The 20,184-nt window shown below is 44.5% G+C and overlaps 1 protein-coding gene across 5 annotated transcripts in view; it reads left to right on the forward strand.

Moving 5' to 3' along the window:
* GGA3 (golgi associated, gamma adaptin ear containing, ARF binding protein 3) overlaps positions 1 to 20,184 on the forward strand; it is a 730,897-nt gene that overhangs the window by 238,093 nt on the left and 472,620 nt on the right. For all 5 annotated transcript variants that reach the window (XM_085617036.1, XM_085617040.1, XM_085617038.1 and 2 more), the window contains exon 6: positions 1,471 to 1,574. In XM_085617036.1, the coding sequence (XP_085473162.1) occupies positions 1,471 to 1,574 (104 nt within the window). The remainder of the gene's footprint in view (positions 1 to 1,470; positions 1,575 to 20,184) is intronic.

Raw genomic sequence — 20,184 nt, forward strand, 5'->3', positions numbered from 1 at the left:
AGATACAGGTGACCACCACTAGGGGAGCACACTGCTATACAGTCTATGCACAAGTATATTCTGCAGCTCATATGCCTCGAACGGAAAATGCTACTTAGTAGTATGCATCTGTTCTTGGCATGTAGAGCTGCAGAATGACATACGCTCACCCGCCTCCCCGGTGCCAGTGTTATATTTCTTAGATACATTACACATGAACATCTTTTCTGTTTCTTACAAACTCCATCATTTCCCTTCATGGCGAAAAACAATCTAAGGATGAAGTCGATGCCCATGCGCAGTATCGTCTAAGGGAGGAGTTGCCTATCTCGTGACTACAAAGACTTCTTCCAAGACAACAACAAACTGCAAACATTCGAGACCAACACCAGATGGCAATCTATGCACAAGTATGTCATTCTGCAGCTCTACATGCCAAGAACAGATGCCAACTTTGTAGATGCAGTAAATAGCAAATACTGTTTTGAATTGAAGTATCTAGTGGGTCAGTGTTGTTATTGCTGTAAATTACAAATCTTTTCCATTTGGCTACATAGCAAGCTCTAGTAGTACGGCGTTTAGCTTCCTTAGGAATGTTCATACAATCCGGTGGGAGGTTGAGGTAACTGAACTCTAGGACTTCAGGAGTCAGATTGCCAGGTATCCTACTCTGAGTAAGAAAAGTAATCTGAAAAAAGTAACTTACCTGGTATTTTACTGAAAAGCTCATTCAAGTCTGTGTACTGTATTTACAAAGCATTGCATTTCTCTGAAACAATACTGCAAGTCAAAACAAAGTGCATATACAATTACCAATCCAAACTGTATTACAACTGTATATTTACTGCAAAGTATTTATCAATTACCTGTGCCAGGCTTGCTTGGTTCTAGGAAATAAAATAACTAAAATAATATTTTTATTCAAAACAATTGGTCTGAAGTTCAGTGTTTGAGTGTGTGAATTCATTTGCTGACTGAGTGTGTACAACAAATGCATAACACTGTCTTTTGATATTGCCTCACTGCTCGACCACACTACCCCAAATAGAAAGTAAGGTTCTATCTATCTACCTTTACCTCTGCCTACCTTTTGGGCAAGCCATGCACCCCAGGTAAGATGTCTTTACCTGCCCCCATCTCTGTAGGTTATTAAACATTGTGTCAAGAATTTGTGGTATGTTTCAATCATGAAGTTGTTCATGGATTGAGGGGAGATAAACCCAGAGATATTTTATGGATTGCTTGGAATATTGGAGATCTGTATCTTCTATGGTTAATTTGTTGTATTCATGGGGGTTTGCGGCATTCAAGGCTACAGATTTATTAAATAAGTTCTTAGCTGCCCGTTACCCACATCACATCCGGAGTTGAATCTCTTGTCAACTGTTCCCCCTGGCTCCTTCCTTACTGATAGTTCTGGATTTTATATCCTCACATTATGTCTGCTGACCACTTTTTAACCATGTGTTATGTTATCGTTCTCTTTTTAAGGCATTGTTCATTCTGATCCTGTGATGCCTGTGGACAGAACTCTCATTCCATCCCCACCACCCCGTCCCAAGAACCCTGTTTTTGATGATGAGGAGAAATCCAAGGTGGGAGACTGTACTTCGATTCCTAGATCTGCATCATGTGTTTTAAGAATCTTGTGATGGCTTTTGCAATACTAAATATTTAGTGCCCCCTATGTTCTGTATGCTTTGAATATCTAGTCTCAGTTGTGCTTGTAGATTATGTTAATGTGAGGTTAACAATTTTGAATCATATCACCAGGAGATTGCGTCTTGTTTTTTGAGTTGCAACCAGACAGTGGGCCTAAAAAGGATCTGCGTGCTTTAGCTGGTTTTAAATCAAACTACAATATGCAAACCTCTCCCAGCGTACATCAAAGATGGGCCACTTTTTCACCCTTGATATGGGCTTTAAAAAGTATGTCTTTTTTGTTTTTTTCAATATCCCTCTTATCATAAATAACCACTGCCAACAAGCATGTGGTGCTTGAAATGTACATTGAAGATTAAAAAATATGTTATATAGACTTTTTGAGAGCACAAATATCTGTACATTATTCTTTCTCACTTATTGTTCAAATGTGATGCTCTGCCCAGAGCGTACTTGCTAATGTAATACAACACCAAACTATGTGTCTGAGGAACTTTTATGGTTGATGAACGACTTGTAGTAATTAATAGCTATGCATGTGAGGCCTATGCCTCACATGCGTATTCTTTTAGCGTCACAACCAATTATTCATTATATGATTTCCATTACACATGTTGAGAACTTTTTTTAACCGTTATTTATCGTTTAGGTGAAAGGTTACAATTACTTAACTAACACAGCAGCACAACAAAGAACAAGCTGTTACATCACAACAGTATTGTTTAACTTCCCAGCAGACATTACGTATCATCAATTGCCTGAACTTTTCCCCAACATCATGTGTTGTTATAATGCAATTCATTATAACCCAAGGATTGTGTTAATATTATTGGTTTCCCCTGTGGTTAGTCTTTGCGGCATAAATTTAATTATTCCATTATACGTTTTTCTTTGTGCAATTTAGGTTCATCAGCTTGGAGGTTGCACCAGAGTGTTTGTTAGGCGCTGTTGTACCTGCTTATTCAGTTGGTCTGACAGATATTTCTACAGAGGGCCGCCTGTATTCCGGAGTCTGGCTGCGAACAGCTGTAGGGATGCTCACTGCAAAATATTTTGGTCTTGTGTGCATTTATGGTTAGAGAAAGTCCTTTGCACCATTTGAACACCATCTGTCTTTTAGCTAAATGTATCACTAAGGCAGTTAGTTTATGCTTTTGTGCGAGGAATATCCTTGACATATCCCAGAAACGCAATCTGGGTTGATGCTTGTATTGGAATGCTTTGCATTTTAGTTAATTATAGAAATATCTTCTGCTTTTAATTTTTTATGGTCAGACATGTCCATGATAATTGGAGAAAATCCACAGCCTCAGTTCTACATCTGTCGGATCTAGAGTAGTTTCTTAAAACTGTGCGGTTTAAGCACTGTGGTGTATAGTATACTCTATGAATGCATTTATGGTGGCATAAGTCATGTTTACTATTTATAGAAATGGTTTTTGGTCTGTAACCAGCTAAAACAACCATTCTTGGTCTGTTAAGGACCTGTCCAAATCGTTCCTCCAAGCACATGGACTGTGTATTTAGATTTGTGACATTATATAGCTGAAAAGCCCATTTGGCCTTATTGTCAGTAGTGAATATATGTTAGGAGTACTACTGGGAGTGGTTCAGCGAGATAAATCAGAAACACTGCTTGCACAGTTGCCCTTAGCCTGAACTATAGGAATAGATCTAATGGATTTACATACGTTTATAAGGGATAAACCTATTGTACTTTATTTTATGCAGAGTGAATTGTGTTAGTTATATCTTGGCTTTAGGTTTGTCAAATAAATGCGATACGTGTATTATCATGGAGTGGCATAGCTGGTGTGTATACTAATTTGTTTATTGTGCGCTCCCCAATGTTCCTTCAGGCCCTCTTAGTTCATTTTTATTTTATTAAGTTGGGTTCTTTAAGGAGGATTTTACAACCTTGCTACATTGTATGTTAACAGCGCTGTAGCAATCATGTTGCTTTGAACAATCAATCAGGTGAGGTGTGTGAGGCGAGGCGTGACCCAGTATATGCTTGTACTTGAGCTCAGTAATAATGTAATTCTACATATGGCACTGCCATCCCCACTTTATTGTATGGTAGTGTAAGTATTTCTCACTTTCTGTAGAGAGAAATTAGTCTAGGCAGCATTTCCATTTCATCAGTGCATTTCTCCACACCATTGACAACTGCAGTCTTATACAGTGATCTACTTGAACCTCAGATATGTTATATAGTGGGCCATCATTTTGTCTTTTTGATTTTAGGTAACGGCATATGCTTATGTAAGAAATGTTACTGTAGTGTCATGCCAAATTGAAACGAATTGCATGCTCTATCTTGTATGTAACTGGCTTGAGGGGAAACATTTCTGACGTGTGCCATTTTATGTTGAGCCCCGAGGTGTACGAGGGGTGGCTCAAGAATTCCTTGATATTGTTGGAGTGACATTCAATTAGGATGCTATCATTCCCTGATGACTTCCTACCTGTTAGGCATTTTACCGCTATTCCTAATTCCTTGTATTTAATTGGAGCTGATAGCAGTTGCTGTTCTGTTTTTTCTAATCAGGCTAAGGTTAGGGGTTCAAAGTATTCTAGAATTGTGTCTGTGTATCAAAGCATGAGTATTATAAAGGGGCTTATAGAGAGTTACAAAAGAATCAAGTATTTATTGTTTCGTATGTATTAATTCATCAATATTGTCTAGAAATGATTATATCCTTTGTCCCACAATTGTGACTAATTATTTTGGGTAATGTCTTGCTGAGCCTCTTCCCCTCTCCATACACTGTAGCAGCAGCGATTGAAGCAAGAATTTTATTTCTGTCTCTCAGCCTCTTCTTTATGTGTGCATGGCTATTTGTGTCGTTGGTTACTATATTGGTTTCTAACTCTTTGAGTTTGGTTTCTAATGTTGCTTATCAATTACAAATATCTTTAAGTATGCCATGACATTTTGTGATGCACTCCCTCATACCACATCCTTGAAGGCTTCTCAGTCTGTACCCGGACTGGAGACTGATCCCTCGTTCTTCTTAAAGTACACCATTACAGTTTCCCTTGGCTCAGTTCTGAACATTTCCCTTATCTGAGTTCTGAATACATTATCAAGAAGGACCATTGTGGGGAATCTCCTTATGAGGACATGTGTCTTAGCTTCAGATGTCTTGGTTATTATTTTGAATAGGGATCCAATAATGTCCTAGGTATTTGTGTTCTTCCTGCTACATTTTTGGTACCTAACCAATAGGTAATTTTATATACGGATGAGTGAAATGTTTATTCATGTGATATAAGGTATCTGCTTTGCCATTTAGCTGTTGAAGCCATTTGGCCATAGGGCTAATGGTGAACTGTGTTGTGCACATTATTTCCATTGATACATAAAGAGAGGTATTAAAATTCTGCCCGTCTTACTGTCTGGGCATGAGCCCTATTATGACTTCATATACTGGGGAAGCACATTAGGTATTCCTTTTTTTTCTTTTCCTAGTTGCTTCTTTTTGTCTTCCTGATGTGTTTTTAATAATTGTAGAAGATACACGCAGAACCTGCTCCTGCTATCTTAGTGTACAATTATGTGTTAAATTGTCATTCATTCTTCAGCACCTAACTTGGTGTAATGGGTGAATAACATTTTTGGGCCCCAAGGTAGGTATATGTTTTTGTAAACTCTGAATGGACTTGCACTCTAACACACAGACATATGTGGCCTCGGTGGGCAGGCTATTTCATCTAACTACAGACAGTTTTGTACATGGGAAACTAGAAGCCGATGTAGGCAATGTATTACTTTAAAATAAAGCAAGAATTGACAAATAAAGGAAGGCAAAGCTGAAGGCAAGAGAGGTGGAAACACGTTGGAAAGGTAGACAGAAAGGAAACATTATGTTGAATTGATTGTGTTGTCTTTTTTTCTTGTTTACCCAGAGAATTAGATGTTATAGATTATACAAAAATGGAAAAAAGTCATATACAAAATACATGCATAACATATATAGTTGCATGCCGAAAAAAAGGCAATAAGAACAGCATAGTTCATACATTTCATCCTTATTTACAATAGGTCAAATACCGGCGGCTTCTTAAAAAAAAGAGCTAGGTTGGGCCACCCCTAAGGATAAACCTACAAGGAAGTAAAGCCTAACTAACTAGAGCAACCCTTCCTGCGCCTGCTAGCTGTCCTAATTATAAGATGTTCTAGGTTTAAGAATCATCACTACAGAAGTTATATACAGCCAGCAAGCTGCTTTGATGCACAATCAGTATTGTTCTTCCAGTCCGTAATGGGCGACGGAGATTTTTTTATCCAGCTTCCTAGCCTGTCTGCTCCTGCAATCATATAGGGCTGCACATTAGGGAGTCCTTGTTGGGAGCTTAATTATTAATTATTTTTCCCCCTTGAGTGGGCCTTCTTAATCTGTGATGGATCTAATGTTGAGAACTTTTATGCACCGTCTTGGGGTGACCATCGCTTTATGAATACCTAGTACTTTGATTGTATGGTGTACCAAATCATAAACCTCCAAGGCAAAAGAGAAGTATCTACCAAGATATTCTCCAGACACTATCCTCACAGAAACTGATAGACTTTAAATCTTCTTGGAAGAAATTCTTGTGACAGACTCATCTCTAGATGAATAAGTTGCCTCCCTCTTTAGGTGGCATAGCATTCTGCTTTCCTGATCCTGGAGTGACTTTGAGGAGAATTTTCTGTCGATTTTACATTCCGGAGGTTTGTTTTCATGGTGGATGCAGTCAATGCACTTTTCGTATTTGTCCTTTACATGGAAGTGCTTTTTTTCCCCAAGCTCCACAAGGTCTTAAGAGGTCTTTCGCAGACATTCTGGAAGATTAGCATGCCCTGGTCCAGATACCATGGAGACAGAAATTCAAAAAGAACAGCCAAAGGGGTTGGATAAATCCAGAAAATGTCACAAACTAGAGAAAAAACCATTTTAGTTTTCAAACTAATCAGAGCTCAGTGGAGCCACTTTGTGCTCACGATGCGCAGTGAAAATCTTAGCAGTAATGACCGCCCTTCCACCTCAATGTTCTAATGTTCAGTACTTTTCAAATGAGGTGAAATGACTACTAAACATACAATGGGAGGCTTCCACTTTTAAGACAGTAAACTATCAAATGTCCAGTGCTGCTGAAATTGCCTGTGTAATACATCATGGTAAATAAATCCTTCTTAGGCCGATAGAGTTCAGGTCTACAGTCCTTTCTTGCATTGCAATTTAAAATGATGTCCCAGAAGACCAATGCTTCATCATGGTTCTTCACAGAAACATTTAAATCTGTTTACTGTAGCTCAGAAGAGGGGAATATGGTTCGACTATTTGCAGACCCATTCAGATCATTAGCATTTCATATTTTTAAAATTGTACTTTGTGTTTATATTCTTTATTGTTTTTCAGTTTCCTCCTGCACTACCAAACTGTGTTCAGCAATGGCAGGTACCTGATCTTTAGCAGATGGACTAATCACACTTTCCACTTCCATGACACTGAAATTAAGTGTTTTAACTTGTTTGACCAAATCTGTTAAATTGTACACCAGTTTCACAGGGAGCCATTGTTATGGATGTAAAGCTCTTTGACATAGAGTAGGTAGTATAGAGCTATACAAATCTTACATAAAAGTAAATAAAATGGCAATAAGCTGCTTCAAGAATGGACATGTCCTTGCAGCCATGACTTCAGGTACTTTCCTCACAAGAACACACACAGCTAAGGAAAGTGTTATTTCATCAGAAGTTAAAACAAAAAATGCTAAGTCCATCTTTAACATCACCAAGTAGAGTGCAGTCTTTGTTGCCAACACACCTGTTGGATGATGATGAGGACTCTGAAGATGACAGCTTCTTTGGGGCAGCTCAAAGCCAATCAGAACTTAACTTGAAATATCACGAGGACTCAGATGCCCATGATTACTATGGCCAACATTATTATGACTCTGACTGACGCCATCAGCAACAATTTCAACAAGATTTGGTGTGCCTTCCCTCTACTCTCGTCACAGACTTACAATCTATGTTGGCAGATTACAAAAAGAGATTTCCGCCAGCATCACTGTCTCCTCCACAAGCACCTCCTCCGCCACCTGTGGTGCAAATTCACGCTCCACCTTCCCCACAGCGCACATTTCCTATCATTCACCACTCTTCTCCAGAAATGCCTTTACAGCAGCTACCATCGTCCGAGGAAGAGGAGGAACCAGAGGAGGGTGAAATACAACAACAACATGACGAATGGGATGACTACATAATTCCTCCACCAGCGTCGCCATCTCCTCCAACTGACTCACCTCAAGAAGGTATAGTCTGGGTCTGGTGGCACAGTGGACTAATGCATCCTCTGCAAGGTCTTGTGTTCGACCTCATGGTCACAGGTTCAGATCCCGGCGGGTCCACTCAGCCTGTCATCCATCTGAGGTCCATAAAATAAGTACCATTGAGTTGGGTAACAATAAACATCTGTTATTCAGCGCCAAGATACCCCGTTAGGGGTGAATGTACGCTTTACAAATACACATTATTTTGTAGGAGATTTCCATAACCACTTAGAGAGAGCAGCCAGGCGCTTTGAGTTACCAATGCCTGCACATCAGCAAGAATGTTTCTTTTATGATTTTAAGGAGCCTGTCAGGAAGTCCGTCAGATCCATGCCCATTATCAATTATATTTGGGACCAAGGTTTGAAGATAATGCAGAACCCAGCGACTGTGCCTCCAGTGTTACCAAGACGGGACAAAAAGTATAAAGCTCCGGATGACGTGCCTGTTTGCCTCACTAGTCATCCAAGAACCAGATTTGGTGATCTCACAAGCGACGCAACGTATCAGCGCACCCGGATAAATAGGGCAGAAGGCTTGATTACATAGGTAAGCGCTTCTCGACTATGTCGGCACTGACGGGCAGAGCTTCTAATTATCTAGCGTTCTTGAGCTGTTACAATAGGCAAATGTGGTCAGATATTGCCACATATATTGCAAGCAAATAATAATAAATCAAATGCATGGGATAAAACACAAGCTGATAATTTAACATGTGAATAATAAACACAAGTCCGATAATAATGAAACATTCGCAGGAGAAATGCAAGGAAGTAAAACACAAGCAAATAATAAATAGGAGAATAACTGTTTGTATATAAATATATAGTTAAGAGCAGAAATACTTCACAGGCTGGTCACTCAGCACACAGACAAAAACACATGTAGAATTAACTATATACCTATACATATATCTCAATACGAGTGATCAAAGAAAATACTTCACCGGCTGCAATATCTTCATCTTAGCCCTCAGAAAACTGGGGGGTCCCAAATTGCAGACCCTGAGGCCAAAAGACCCCTCAAGCTGGGAAATGCAGTACTGAGCAGATGCGTCCACCTCTAAGGAGAAAACCCGGTTTTCGAGCCAAGAAACCCAATTTTTAAGTAATATTCTCAATGCACGAGAAGGTTGGAAAAGACATCCTCTACGGCAAGGAAACTTACTGGTGCTCCTACAAGCAATCCAAGGCAAAGAATTTCTCACGCATTCTCCTCGCACTCCCAAACTACATGTTCCAGCCCCTTATCTTAGTGAAGCCTGCAAAAGTAGAAAACATCTCAAAGAGTACAAAGACATCCTCAAATAGGAAAACAATTCTGCACGCAAATGACCTGAATAACCGTGAGTAGCCTAGTAGGCCTGCTTGTGTGTGCATAACTCCAGCCAGACAGAGTCAGAATTCAAGATGGAGTTAGGGCACGTTAAATTCATTAGTTAAAACGTAATTTCTCAATTTACAACATAATGCACGTTTGTGCCACACTGCCTACAGCACTACACTCCAAGACAGAGAAGTACATTCCACACATTTCTCTCTCTCATGCTTTCAAATGCACATCCCACACTTTCTGTTCCAGGCAAGGCTGTTTTGCTTGTCACGTGGCCCATGGAGACATTGTCGTCTTCCCTAAGTTAGCATGAGCACGCTGCAGACTGTCCGCTGCTTGCACTTTGCAAATGCTTTTTTGATATTTTTACATGAGAACCCGCTGTTGTGTTCACACTTTGGGGGTTCCTGGGATACAGTCTGAACATTGCAAACAAGGTCAAACAACAATACCCCTTGTTATTCTGTTATGGTCAGTCCCTAGCACCTAGACAAAACATACAGATGCAGCTGTTGTTTGGGAATACGTACTTTGGTCTTATTGGAATTCACGGATAGGTAGTACACACTTGGAGAGGGACCTTTCCAGGGAGAAGAGCATGACTACACCTGTGATGTAGAACTGCCATCTATAGACTGAGGTACGGGGTCTGCGGATAACACCCAGAGATCTTCTAATATATAATCATGCTGTGTCTGTGCAAGTGGAGGGGGGGGGGGTTAGGCTACTCTGTCTCTCACTATGACAGCTCCTTTTATGATCTACGGATTACTTGCTATGCTGACCGTATTTGTGTTATGCATTTTTCTGCTTATTGTGGCATGTATACTGCATATTAGAGCACGTTATTTAAAATAAATATTTGTAACTTGTTCGTGTCTTTGTCAGATCGTATTGTGGATAAGTACAAGAGTGTGAGCGAAAGGGTGTGCCTTGTAACCGCGATTCCTGAGTGTTGTGTTCTGGGGTGTCTAATCACTTGTTCCTCTGTGAGTGAGTAGGAGGGAAAGTGAGACACTTTAGCTAGTCGGTCCTGGGCTCATGGGTTCTAAGGTGGTAGGATGACTCAGTCCCTATATACTAAGGCCCCATAATCCTACCATAGTTCTGTGTTCGTGAAGAATCCCTGCAACATACTCTGTGATGAGGAGAAAGGTAAACACTTATACTCTGAAGCTATAAGGAGACACAAAATGAAATCACTATAAAGAGACACAAAATGAAATCACAAGTAAATGCAAGTGCACAAAAAATGATGTCGTACATTCAAGATAGAGTGAGTTAAAACACATAGAGTCAATTAAAACAATTGTAGCTCAAGGTCATCACACTATCCCAATACATATGAGTGCATAAAGCACTACACAGGCTTTCATTATCCCAGTGCCCAGTGGGACTCCAGTAGGTTGGGGCATGCCAGACCCTCCCTGTCTCTAGGTAGCATAAGGATTTTGTTGGGGAATCTCGAATGCTTCCCACCCCAAATGAAAGTGGTAAGGTCTCGCTGCAGGCTTGTCTAGATATAGGGTTGGTAGCGTTTGAAAAAGATATAGTATTTTCGTCAGGATAGACATTTTAATCGCCAAGCCATGAGATTGAGAACGATTTCCAGGTTTGTAGGTCTTCTAATACTGATTTCCTACACTGCTGCCAATTTGCCTGTGTTCATGTTGATAAAGAGGGGCTTAAGTTCAGCTCGAGGTAGCGGACTGAGTATTGAGCCCATTGAAAAGGCGTGAGGGATTGCAATTCCGGCATATCTTCATTAGGGATCGATAGGTTCAGTGCCTGGGATGTGGCAGATTGATTTTAAAACCTGAGGCTGCCTAAAAAGAGTTAAGGAGTGATATCAGTATCGGGAGAGAATTCCTAGGGTCTGTCAGGGTGAGTAGGAGATTGTCAGCAAATAGTGCTACCTTATACTCAGTGCCTGCCTGGTAACACAGGTGTATGGGTTGGGTGAGCTGGCCATTGACCCCGATCTGTGCCTGGGGTGTGGTATAAGAGGCTATGATTTGAGAGACCATGGCTGGGCCTAGACCTATTTACTGGAGGACCGCCCGTAGAAAGACTCAGTTGACTGCTTTTTCAGCATCTAGGGAGAGTAGGCAAGCAGGAATATCCAGTTGGTGAGCTTTTTTTACTAGATGAGCCACCCAGCATATGCTGTCAGTCCCCTGATGCAGGCGAATTAATATTTGAGGTAAAAACAGGCGATAAAAAAGGACTGGGAAACCTTCTGGACCCAGAGTTTTGCCATCTGGTAGATCCTTTAGTGCCCGTTGGAGTTCAGTTAAAGTGATTGGCGCCTCAAGTAGCTGCAAGTGCTGTACGTCAAGGGAAACCCACGGACAGACCGAAAAGAGAGAGTGGATTTCGCCTGGGGAGGAGGGTTCTTTTTCATATAGAGCGGTATGGAAAGCATGGAACGCTTGTTGTTTGTCACGCTCTGATATGGCCCATGTGCCCTCTACACTTTTAGCTTTGGCGATGTGGGCCTTCGCCGCCACTTTATCTCCTTCTTCATAGTATCTCTCTTTCAGTGCCAACAGTGTCCGCTCCGCCTTGTTTGTACGTTTTGTGTCCTCTGTTGACCCAGGAGCATAGCGAGGCGCTGTTTGTGGTTTGTAGAGGGTGCCAAGTGATCTAATCGCTCAAGCGATTGAATGTCGCTAGCCAGGCCAGTTTCAACTAATCGGGCCTCCCGACTACGCAATTTAAGTGATAACGCCTCGGATTGTCGCCTTGAAAGCATCCCACAGGACAAAAATGTGGGTTTCAGGAAGATCATTGGCGGTGAATTAGGCCAAGATCTCCCGCGGTATCTCAGCCACATCGACCGGGTCGCGTAGGGTATGGGGGGCAGTCACCATTGAGGTCAGGGTCGTGCCGTGTTGGCGTGCCCATGCAATAGCACTCCCAGATGAGCATGATCAGAAATGGAGATGTCTGAAATAAGGGCAGATTTTAGGTCCCATATGAGGGAGTGAGAGAGGGAAAAGTAATCAATGCTGGAGTATGAGCGGTGGACATGGGCGTAATAAGAGTAATCTTGTGTGCCTGGGAATTGGTAGCGCCAGGCATCTACAAGTGCCAGGTCCGTGAGGATTGCCGTGGACATTGCCCCAGTGCCCTGGAAGGATGTAGAACTGCGGTTTAGGTCAGGGTCCCAAACCAAATTAAACCCCCCCCCAGGATAAGTCAATCCCCCTCCCGTGTCACCTGGTCTTTTAGTACGTTTTTAAGAAAGAGGTCCTGTACTTGGTTAGGGGCAAATATATTGTGCAAGGTGAGTGGTTGTGTATTATGTTGAATCACGATTTTTAAAAACCTGCTGCTATCCCTGTCCCTCACCAACCGCGAGCCCCGAGGTAGAGTCCCGCTTTGCATAGAATTGCGACTCCAGCAGGTTTGTTTGGGGAAGGTACCCAAAATCGTGCCGGTTATTTAGGATGGGCCATGTGATGTGTCGGATTGTAAAAGGTGAGTCTCCTTTAGGAAGATAATATCTGGGTCTTGAATAAGTAAGTAGCACCAGACCTGTTGCCTTTTGTAAGGGGTATTGAGACCCCTCACGTTAAGGGAGAGAAGTTTGATACAAGAGATGGTACCCATTGTCCAGAGCAAGGGGGGCGATCACTACGATAGGATTGTCATGTAGAGGGGTCATCCCCAAGGGTCGACGGGCATGGTTCGGGAGCAGCCACATTCATGTGTGGCGAGTCACAGATATGTTGTCTATATGGGAGAGGGAGCGAGAAAGACCCAGGAGGGTGAAAGCAAGGGAGAGAGGCAATAGTCGAAAGTGGCGATAGACCCCGCACATGACCCAACACCAAATAGAGAGCAGTCCAATATGATCTCGTCTTCCACCCCCGCCCCCACGGTTGTAAGAAAGAAAAGAGGAACAAAGCAAAACCATCAACAATGAAAGGCCAGCAGGGCCAAAAAACTCCATTCCAGTCCTGGAATAGCCCAATAGCCAGGGCACAGGCCATTCTGGAGAAGTCACTCTCCGAAGGTTAGGATTGGACAGGGCGGGCACAAAAAGGTTCGACATGGACCTCGAAGCCCGTCCCCCATGGCCAGCAAGCAGTAGGGTGAGTGGACGATCCTACCGCAGAGTCCCAGTCCATGATAGCGGCGGGGGTTCAGGAACGTGTCATTGCAGTGGGAGAAGCCGCTGGCTCAAGAGAATGGTGGCACTAGGAGAAGAGTATGCAGGGTCAGGGCATATCGCTGCCAGGAATGTAGAGCACATGGAAGTAGGATAGCCGTACTAAGGATGTGTTCGGGACAGGCAGACGTTCCGTATCTCAATCAGGACAGAAGAGCGGCAAACTTCGTTCCGAGGATGCTTGAGAGTAGGTGGGCCAGTGCTCATCATCCATAAACCAGGGGTGCTGAATAATATCTTGCTTGGCTTGGGAGGAGGACTGCTCTCCATACTGGGCCCTGCGTTTAGCCCGGGATACCATGAACCACTCCGTGCGTGTTGGTTCTCGAGATGAGATCGTGGAGGGAAGGGACTAGCCTCGTGTGAGAGCCCTGGAAGCTGTAGGAGCTGCTTAGCTTCTCGTAGGGAATGCAGTACCCTACGCTTGCCTTCCCAGGTGAATATCAAGGCAAAAGGGTGGCCCCATTGATATTTATTGTCAAGTTCATGTAATTTATCTGTGACCGGTTTAAAGTCTCTGCGACGTCGTATCGTTACTGGGGCAATGTCCTGGTAAAGTTAAATGGTGTACCTGTGAGGAGCTGGCTTGGTATATGGTGTACACTTATGTAAGTGGTCACCAACCCAGACAACTCTTATGGTGATCTTAGTGGTCTTAGACAACCTTAGAAATTTCTCTTAAGTGGTAGCTGTGGAGAGTAGCCTTCAGGCTTAGTCCAGAAGGAGTGTAAAGCAGCTTGTTGTACCAGAACATAATCTTATAGGTATTGATTAAGTAAAAAAGAACCACACAGTGTATTTATAAAAATATGTATTTATTATAAGGCACTCACTAACACATACAGATATCTCCTAGCCAGAGATATACCCAATGCACACAATACTTTTCAATAGAAACAATTAAGTAGCTCTAAATAAACACTGGTCACCAGGGGGAGACCAAACCATATACTAAAATAGTGGGATGCGACCATGACTCAAGTCAAGACTATACCCAGAAGACATAGAAGTGCTGTGGACCCAAGTAACCACCCGAGGTAAGTAACCAGGAGCCCCACGGAGGCCGTGTGCAGAGTGGGAACACGACCGCTGGATTAATGCAAGTCAATGGGTAAGTCTTGGTTGCAATTTTAAAGAAGGACAATTCCCAGTGGACCCTGAAGAAACCCAGTGGAAGACAGATGGTTGGAGAGCCACCCTACCGCTGGAAAGCCTAGGAACCAGGATACCTACACCAGGGAAGCCAGGTGCATAGGTGCAAAGTGGCATCGGAAACCACCGTCGAACCTAGTGGAGGGCTTCAGGAAGATGCCACTGCTAGGGAAGATGAGTGTCTGGTGGAACCCAAAGGTAAATTGAAGTTGAGAAGTAACTGCAAGCAGAGGGTACAGAGTCTATGCCACTCAGGAGTGACCAGGCGGCACGGAAGACGAATGCCCACTGATGTCGAGTGCTGCAGGGGAGATGACGGTGACCTTGGAGCTGCAGCTGTGAAGACCAGGCGACGCCGTGGAAGATCAGGAGCCGTTCACGAGCTGTCCCACGTTGGATGTCAAGAGTTAAGAGGTCGGTGTCCATCTGGAGCACCAACAAGCCCTGGCAACTGCAAACAACGTGGACAGCGAAGAAGGTAAAGTGTCGGGACCAGCAAGGTCCAGGAGACTCACCCCAAGCGGGGGAGTCAGGGTCTGGCCCGAGCAATCAGGAGAGTCTAAAGAATTAAAAAATGACCCTCAAGAGGACCCAAAGGCCACAGGCACTGGAGTCACAAGAGGACCTCGAGAAGCATTCCAAAGAAGCAGGCCCATGGTGCAAGTGATGTGGTGAGGACGAAGATCTTGGTCACATCAGATGCTTGAGGTTGGGGCTACTTGGAGCCCGAAGATCTTGGTGGAAGGAAGCCAACAAGCCTTTGCAACTGCAAGTCGGCGCAGTGCACAGGGGTTCGGCTCCTGCAGCTCGGACGAGGGATACTGGCCTCAAACTTGGTGAGAGGACAGGGCAGGCCTCGAGGGATGTGAAGAACCACCACCTGTGCTGCTGAGCCTTTCAGAGTCTGTGGGAGCCTAGGATCAGCAGACCGGTCAGCTTAGTTGCGGTGCCTGCAGATGCAGGGAAGTGACTCCTTCACTTCAAGGGAGATTCCTTCAGGTGCCTTAGATGCCCACAGGCCTTAGAAGGTTTGTGTATGGTGCACAGGCATGGATGTTGAAGCAGACGAGCAAGGCAACAAAATCAGGAGCAGTAGGAGTCTCCCCAGTTGCAGGCTTGATTCCTAAAGCGAAGTCCAGAGTGCCCCGATGGATGAAGAAGAAGTGGTGTCGCAAATGAATCTTGTCCTACAACAAAACTAGAGACCCACCAACAGGTAAGCCCTAAATACGCTAGGGAAAAGGGTTGGGACGATTCAGGGGTCCCTCCCTAAGGAAGGGCTGGACAAGGGGAGGATACTCCTCTGACCTTTGTCCAGTTTCATGCCAGAGCAGGAGCCAGTGGCTCCCTGAACTGGTTTGGACTGGACTGTGCATGGAGGGCTCCAAGTGTGCCCTGCATGCAGACTATGTGGTGCTGGCAAGCGCCCCCACCCTGCCCCAATACACTAAACCCTGTCTGGGAGGTGGTCAGACCTCCCTGTGACAGGATACCTATTGTTCTGCCTTCCCCTGCCCGAGCTTGGCTCAGCAGCAGGAGGGCAGAAACGTGTCTCTGACCGGCGGCAGCCCTAGCTTGTTGTCTGGCTCTGGAAGACTGGTGCTGGCAGCACTGAGGTTCTCCCAAAGGAGCTTTGCGGTGCATGGAATCATACCTCACACACCTATTATGGTGTGAGGGTATGATTCCAACATGTTTGATACCAAACATGATCGGATTCGTTACAGCCAGTTTCGAGATAGTCATTGCGTACTTTCGCGTTGCCCCTCTATATATTATATGGCTGTCTCACAACGCCGGAAAATGGACTTCGTGGGTTGTAGGGGTGTCCTGCTCATGCAGGGACATCCTCACACTCACAACCGAGTACCCTGCCTTCAGAATTGAAAGGCCTGCTTTAGGGGTGACATAGGTTTTAAGTGCAGTGACCTCCGGTATATGTAAATCTATATCTTTCGTAAGTGGTGCTAGCACCAGCTTACACAGGCTGCAATGGCAGGCCTGTAGTTACAAATTGAGTGCTCTCCCATGGGTGGCATAAAACATGCTTCAGCCCATGGGGGACCCCTGATGTACCCATGCCCTGGGTACCTTAGTACCATATACTAGTAACTGATACTGTTACACCAAACCAATTTAGGGGAGAAAGCACAGAGACTGGGGTCCTGATTAGCAGGATCCCAGTCAGACTAGTCAGAAACCGCATTACATCAAGCAAAAAAGTGAAGGTAACCATAAAAGCAGATCACACTATCCTAAAGTACCCCTTATAAGTCAGCTCTGTTTTGCTTCATGAGGTCTTCAGTAGAGCATCTTTCTCGGTAAAGAAGTGCACTCTTGTAAGTAAGTCTGGTATAAAGTCTGGATGACCGGGGGCTGTGGCGACCCGGTGGGCTCTGTTAAGGGCAGGCATCATCATTGCCTCTAATCTCGTGGAGCCGATCTGCCGTAAAAGCCATAATGTCTGAACCCTCTGCTCCTCTAGGAACCCCTCTGATGTGGAGGTTGTTCCTCCTGCTTCTATTTTCCAAGTCCTTGTGTTTTATTTGAAGGTCAATGTGTTGTTCTTCAAGAATAGCCATTCTCCTCCACAGATTCTCCTGGGCTTCTGATCGGGCATCCACCGTGCACTCTAGGTCGTCGACCCGCCCCCCAAATCTCCATGATATCTCTCTTCAGGTCTTTGGGGCAGGTCTTGAATTTGGTTTTAAGAGAGATGATTTCAGATATGATTTCTTTGAGAAAGATATTCATGTAGGCATGTGTGAGCGGGGTAGCCAGAGCTCCGAGTGGAGGCTCCATGGGCGCCAGGGTTGGATGGCCAGACTTGAGCCACATAGAGGAGACCGGATTGGATCTGGGCAGGCTGTTCGCAGTGTCTTTGCTGGTTTTGGTGCGTGGCATATTCCTGCTGAGGTGACCCTAGCTATGTGTAGCTGGTGCACGGTTTGGGCACGTGTCGTTTAGGGGACCAATTGAGCTGATGAGTTAGTCCCCACATGCCAGCCGGGTCCTCACCAGTTTGCCAAATCCAAGGTCAGGTTACTGGAAGGCTGCAGGAGATAGGGCCGGGGCCTCCAAGGCAGCAGCCGCCAAGAGCAGAGGAGGCAGGCAGGCATGGACCGTCTCCCCCCCGGGGGAGCTGAGGGGCAGCCCGCGGCAACAGCAATGGCCCCAAGCCGGTGCAGCAAGAGCCGGTAGTCCGTGCTGAGGCATTGTCTACGAGGGGATGTGGCACTTCAGGCAAGGCCAGGCCCAGGGTCTCTTGTAAGGCGGCCAAGCACAGTCCCAAGGCCTCATACACCGCTCCAAACTGCAGCCTCCGCTCTCACCCCAGGGGGCCGCAGCGGGAGATTGGTTGATCTCCCTGGCCACGCTCACAATGAGGCATCAGATTTAGTGGGTAGGGCGCCCCTTCACCTCAGCAGAGTGGAGCCGCTTTAAAGTCCAGGCCGACTGGTGCACCCATCCAGCAAGGATGTGGGTAAGCTCAGGCTGCCTCTCCCAGTCGGTGCGGATGGAGCAATCGCTGGAGTCTCTGGAGGCCGGGAGAAAGCTTCTGAGGGTCGCGCTCCACTCCGCGGTAGGCCCCAAGATTGCAGACACTGTCTGTTGTGGAACCCCATTGCTGTGGGTAGATCGGCCCACGGGGAGCCAGGGAAGTGTTTTCGAGCTCCCGGACCGCTCCTCGCCGCTCCACTTATGCAGGGCAATCCACGGCGGGGATCACCCAGCCCGATGCTGTAAGGTTGGCTGTAGAAGGCCACAGGGGTACGGAGACACGAGAGAGTGCGTCTCATTCCATGTGCAGCTAGGTCTCGCCCCCAAGACATCTCTTTGAATGAAGGTGAACCATTTCTTCCCACCATCTATTTTATGGTGCACATTTTCTGTGTTGTTTGATGTGTATCAATATATTGTTATATGCCCACAATGCATTGTTTCATCTTGCTGCGTGCGTGCAGTGTAGTGTGATCTTTTTATCATCTGGGATGGTGGAAGGGATCATGCTATAGAATTCATTAATACACTATCAATGATTTAAATCTGAGTTTCACCCACACCATCAGTGATTCTGCATGTGAATTCCTTGACATAAGAATTACTGTTAAGGATAATAAATTGACAACTAACTTATTCCGTAAGGACACTGCGGGAAATACTACTCTGCACACACGCAGTCACCATCCAACCTCCCTTCTAAACAGTATCCCGTATGGGGAGCTCCTGCGTGCCCGCAAAAATTGTAGTACAAATGAGGAATATGCTAAAGAAGCCAGATGTATGAAAGAACGTTTCAAACAGCGAGGATACTCTGAAAAGGTTCTTACCCAAACCAGCAATCCGTTGCTAAATGTGACACAGACTGATGTTCTCTTTGCCAACAAAGAGACATCATGAGAAAAATATTTGGGGGATAATCCACGTATGATAACCACATACAATGCCAGATCTAGCAAATTGAAACAAATCATGGGGAAACACTGGGACCTCATTAAATCTGATCCCATAGTAGGTGTGGGCAATTCTCCCACAGTAACTTACAGGAGACCAAAGTCAATAAAGGACAAACTAGTCCAGAGTAACCAACAGTCAGAAACAGTTATGTCTTGGATGCAAACCTCCCAAGGATTCCACAAATGCAATTCATGCAAAGCGTGTAAATTCACCCACAGTTGTAAAACCTACAAGATATACAATGGAAAAGGTAAGCATAGTAGCAAATGTATCACCTGCACCACAGAATTCGTAGTGTACTCACTAGAATGTCCATGTGGATTACGCTATATAGGTAGCACGAAGTTACCCCTAAAAAAAAAGCATCCTAGAGCACCAAAGGGCAATTACTAATATGGATTTCAATTATCCTGTTGCGAGGCATTTTTATAATTCTCACAACAGTGATAAAAAGCATCTCAGTTTCTGTGGCATCAATAGAATTTTGAAACACATACGGGGAGGTGACAGGGAGAAACAATTGCGTATTCTCGAATCAAGATACATAATAGATCTGAATACAAGGACGCCTTATGAGCTAAATAGGAAGGAGGAGCTGTGCACTCATATAGGTGTGTAATGACCTTTTTACACACACACATGTCCGTACACTAAGTAATATTTTGGACTTTGTCCTTTTAACATGCTGAACAAACATGCTGCTTTTTCTATTCATTTTTTCCCACTTTTTCCTGATGTAGTTATTGGGTAAGGTTTCTTACTCCAATTTTCTTGTTTTTATCACATTATTAGGCGCACTTTTGAATCATGACTGTGGTGTTTCAGGTGCGATGGACTATGGGCACTTGCCCGGTCAATTAAACATATTGGAACCAGTAATGGTTGCCCCCCCAGGTGTATTGCTTAGGTGAGCCGCCAGCAGTAGCATACTGCCGAGGGTATCCCATGTGCAAGTATTGCCTCCAGTATTCCAGTGCAAACATTTTGTCAAGGGCGCTTTTTTAAGGTGAGCCGCAGGTTGCGAGTATTGTTTACATGTACATTCGTCATGACCGTTCACTATAGGATGATTGATCAGTCCCAACCGAAGCCCCCTCAAAGGT

This window comes from Triturus cristatus, chromosome 7, assembly GCF_964204655.1.
Source record: "Triturus cristatus chromosome 7, aTriCri1.1, whole genome shotgun sequence".
Taxonomy (NCBI): Eukaryota; Metazoa; Chordata; class Amphibia; order Caudata; family Salamandridae; genus Triturus; species Triturus cristatus.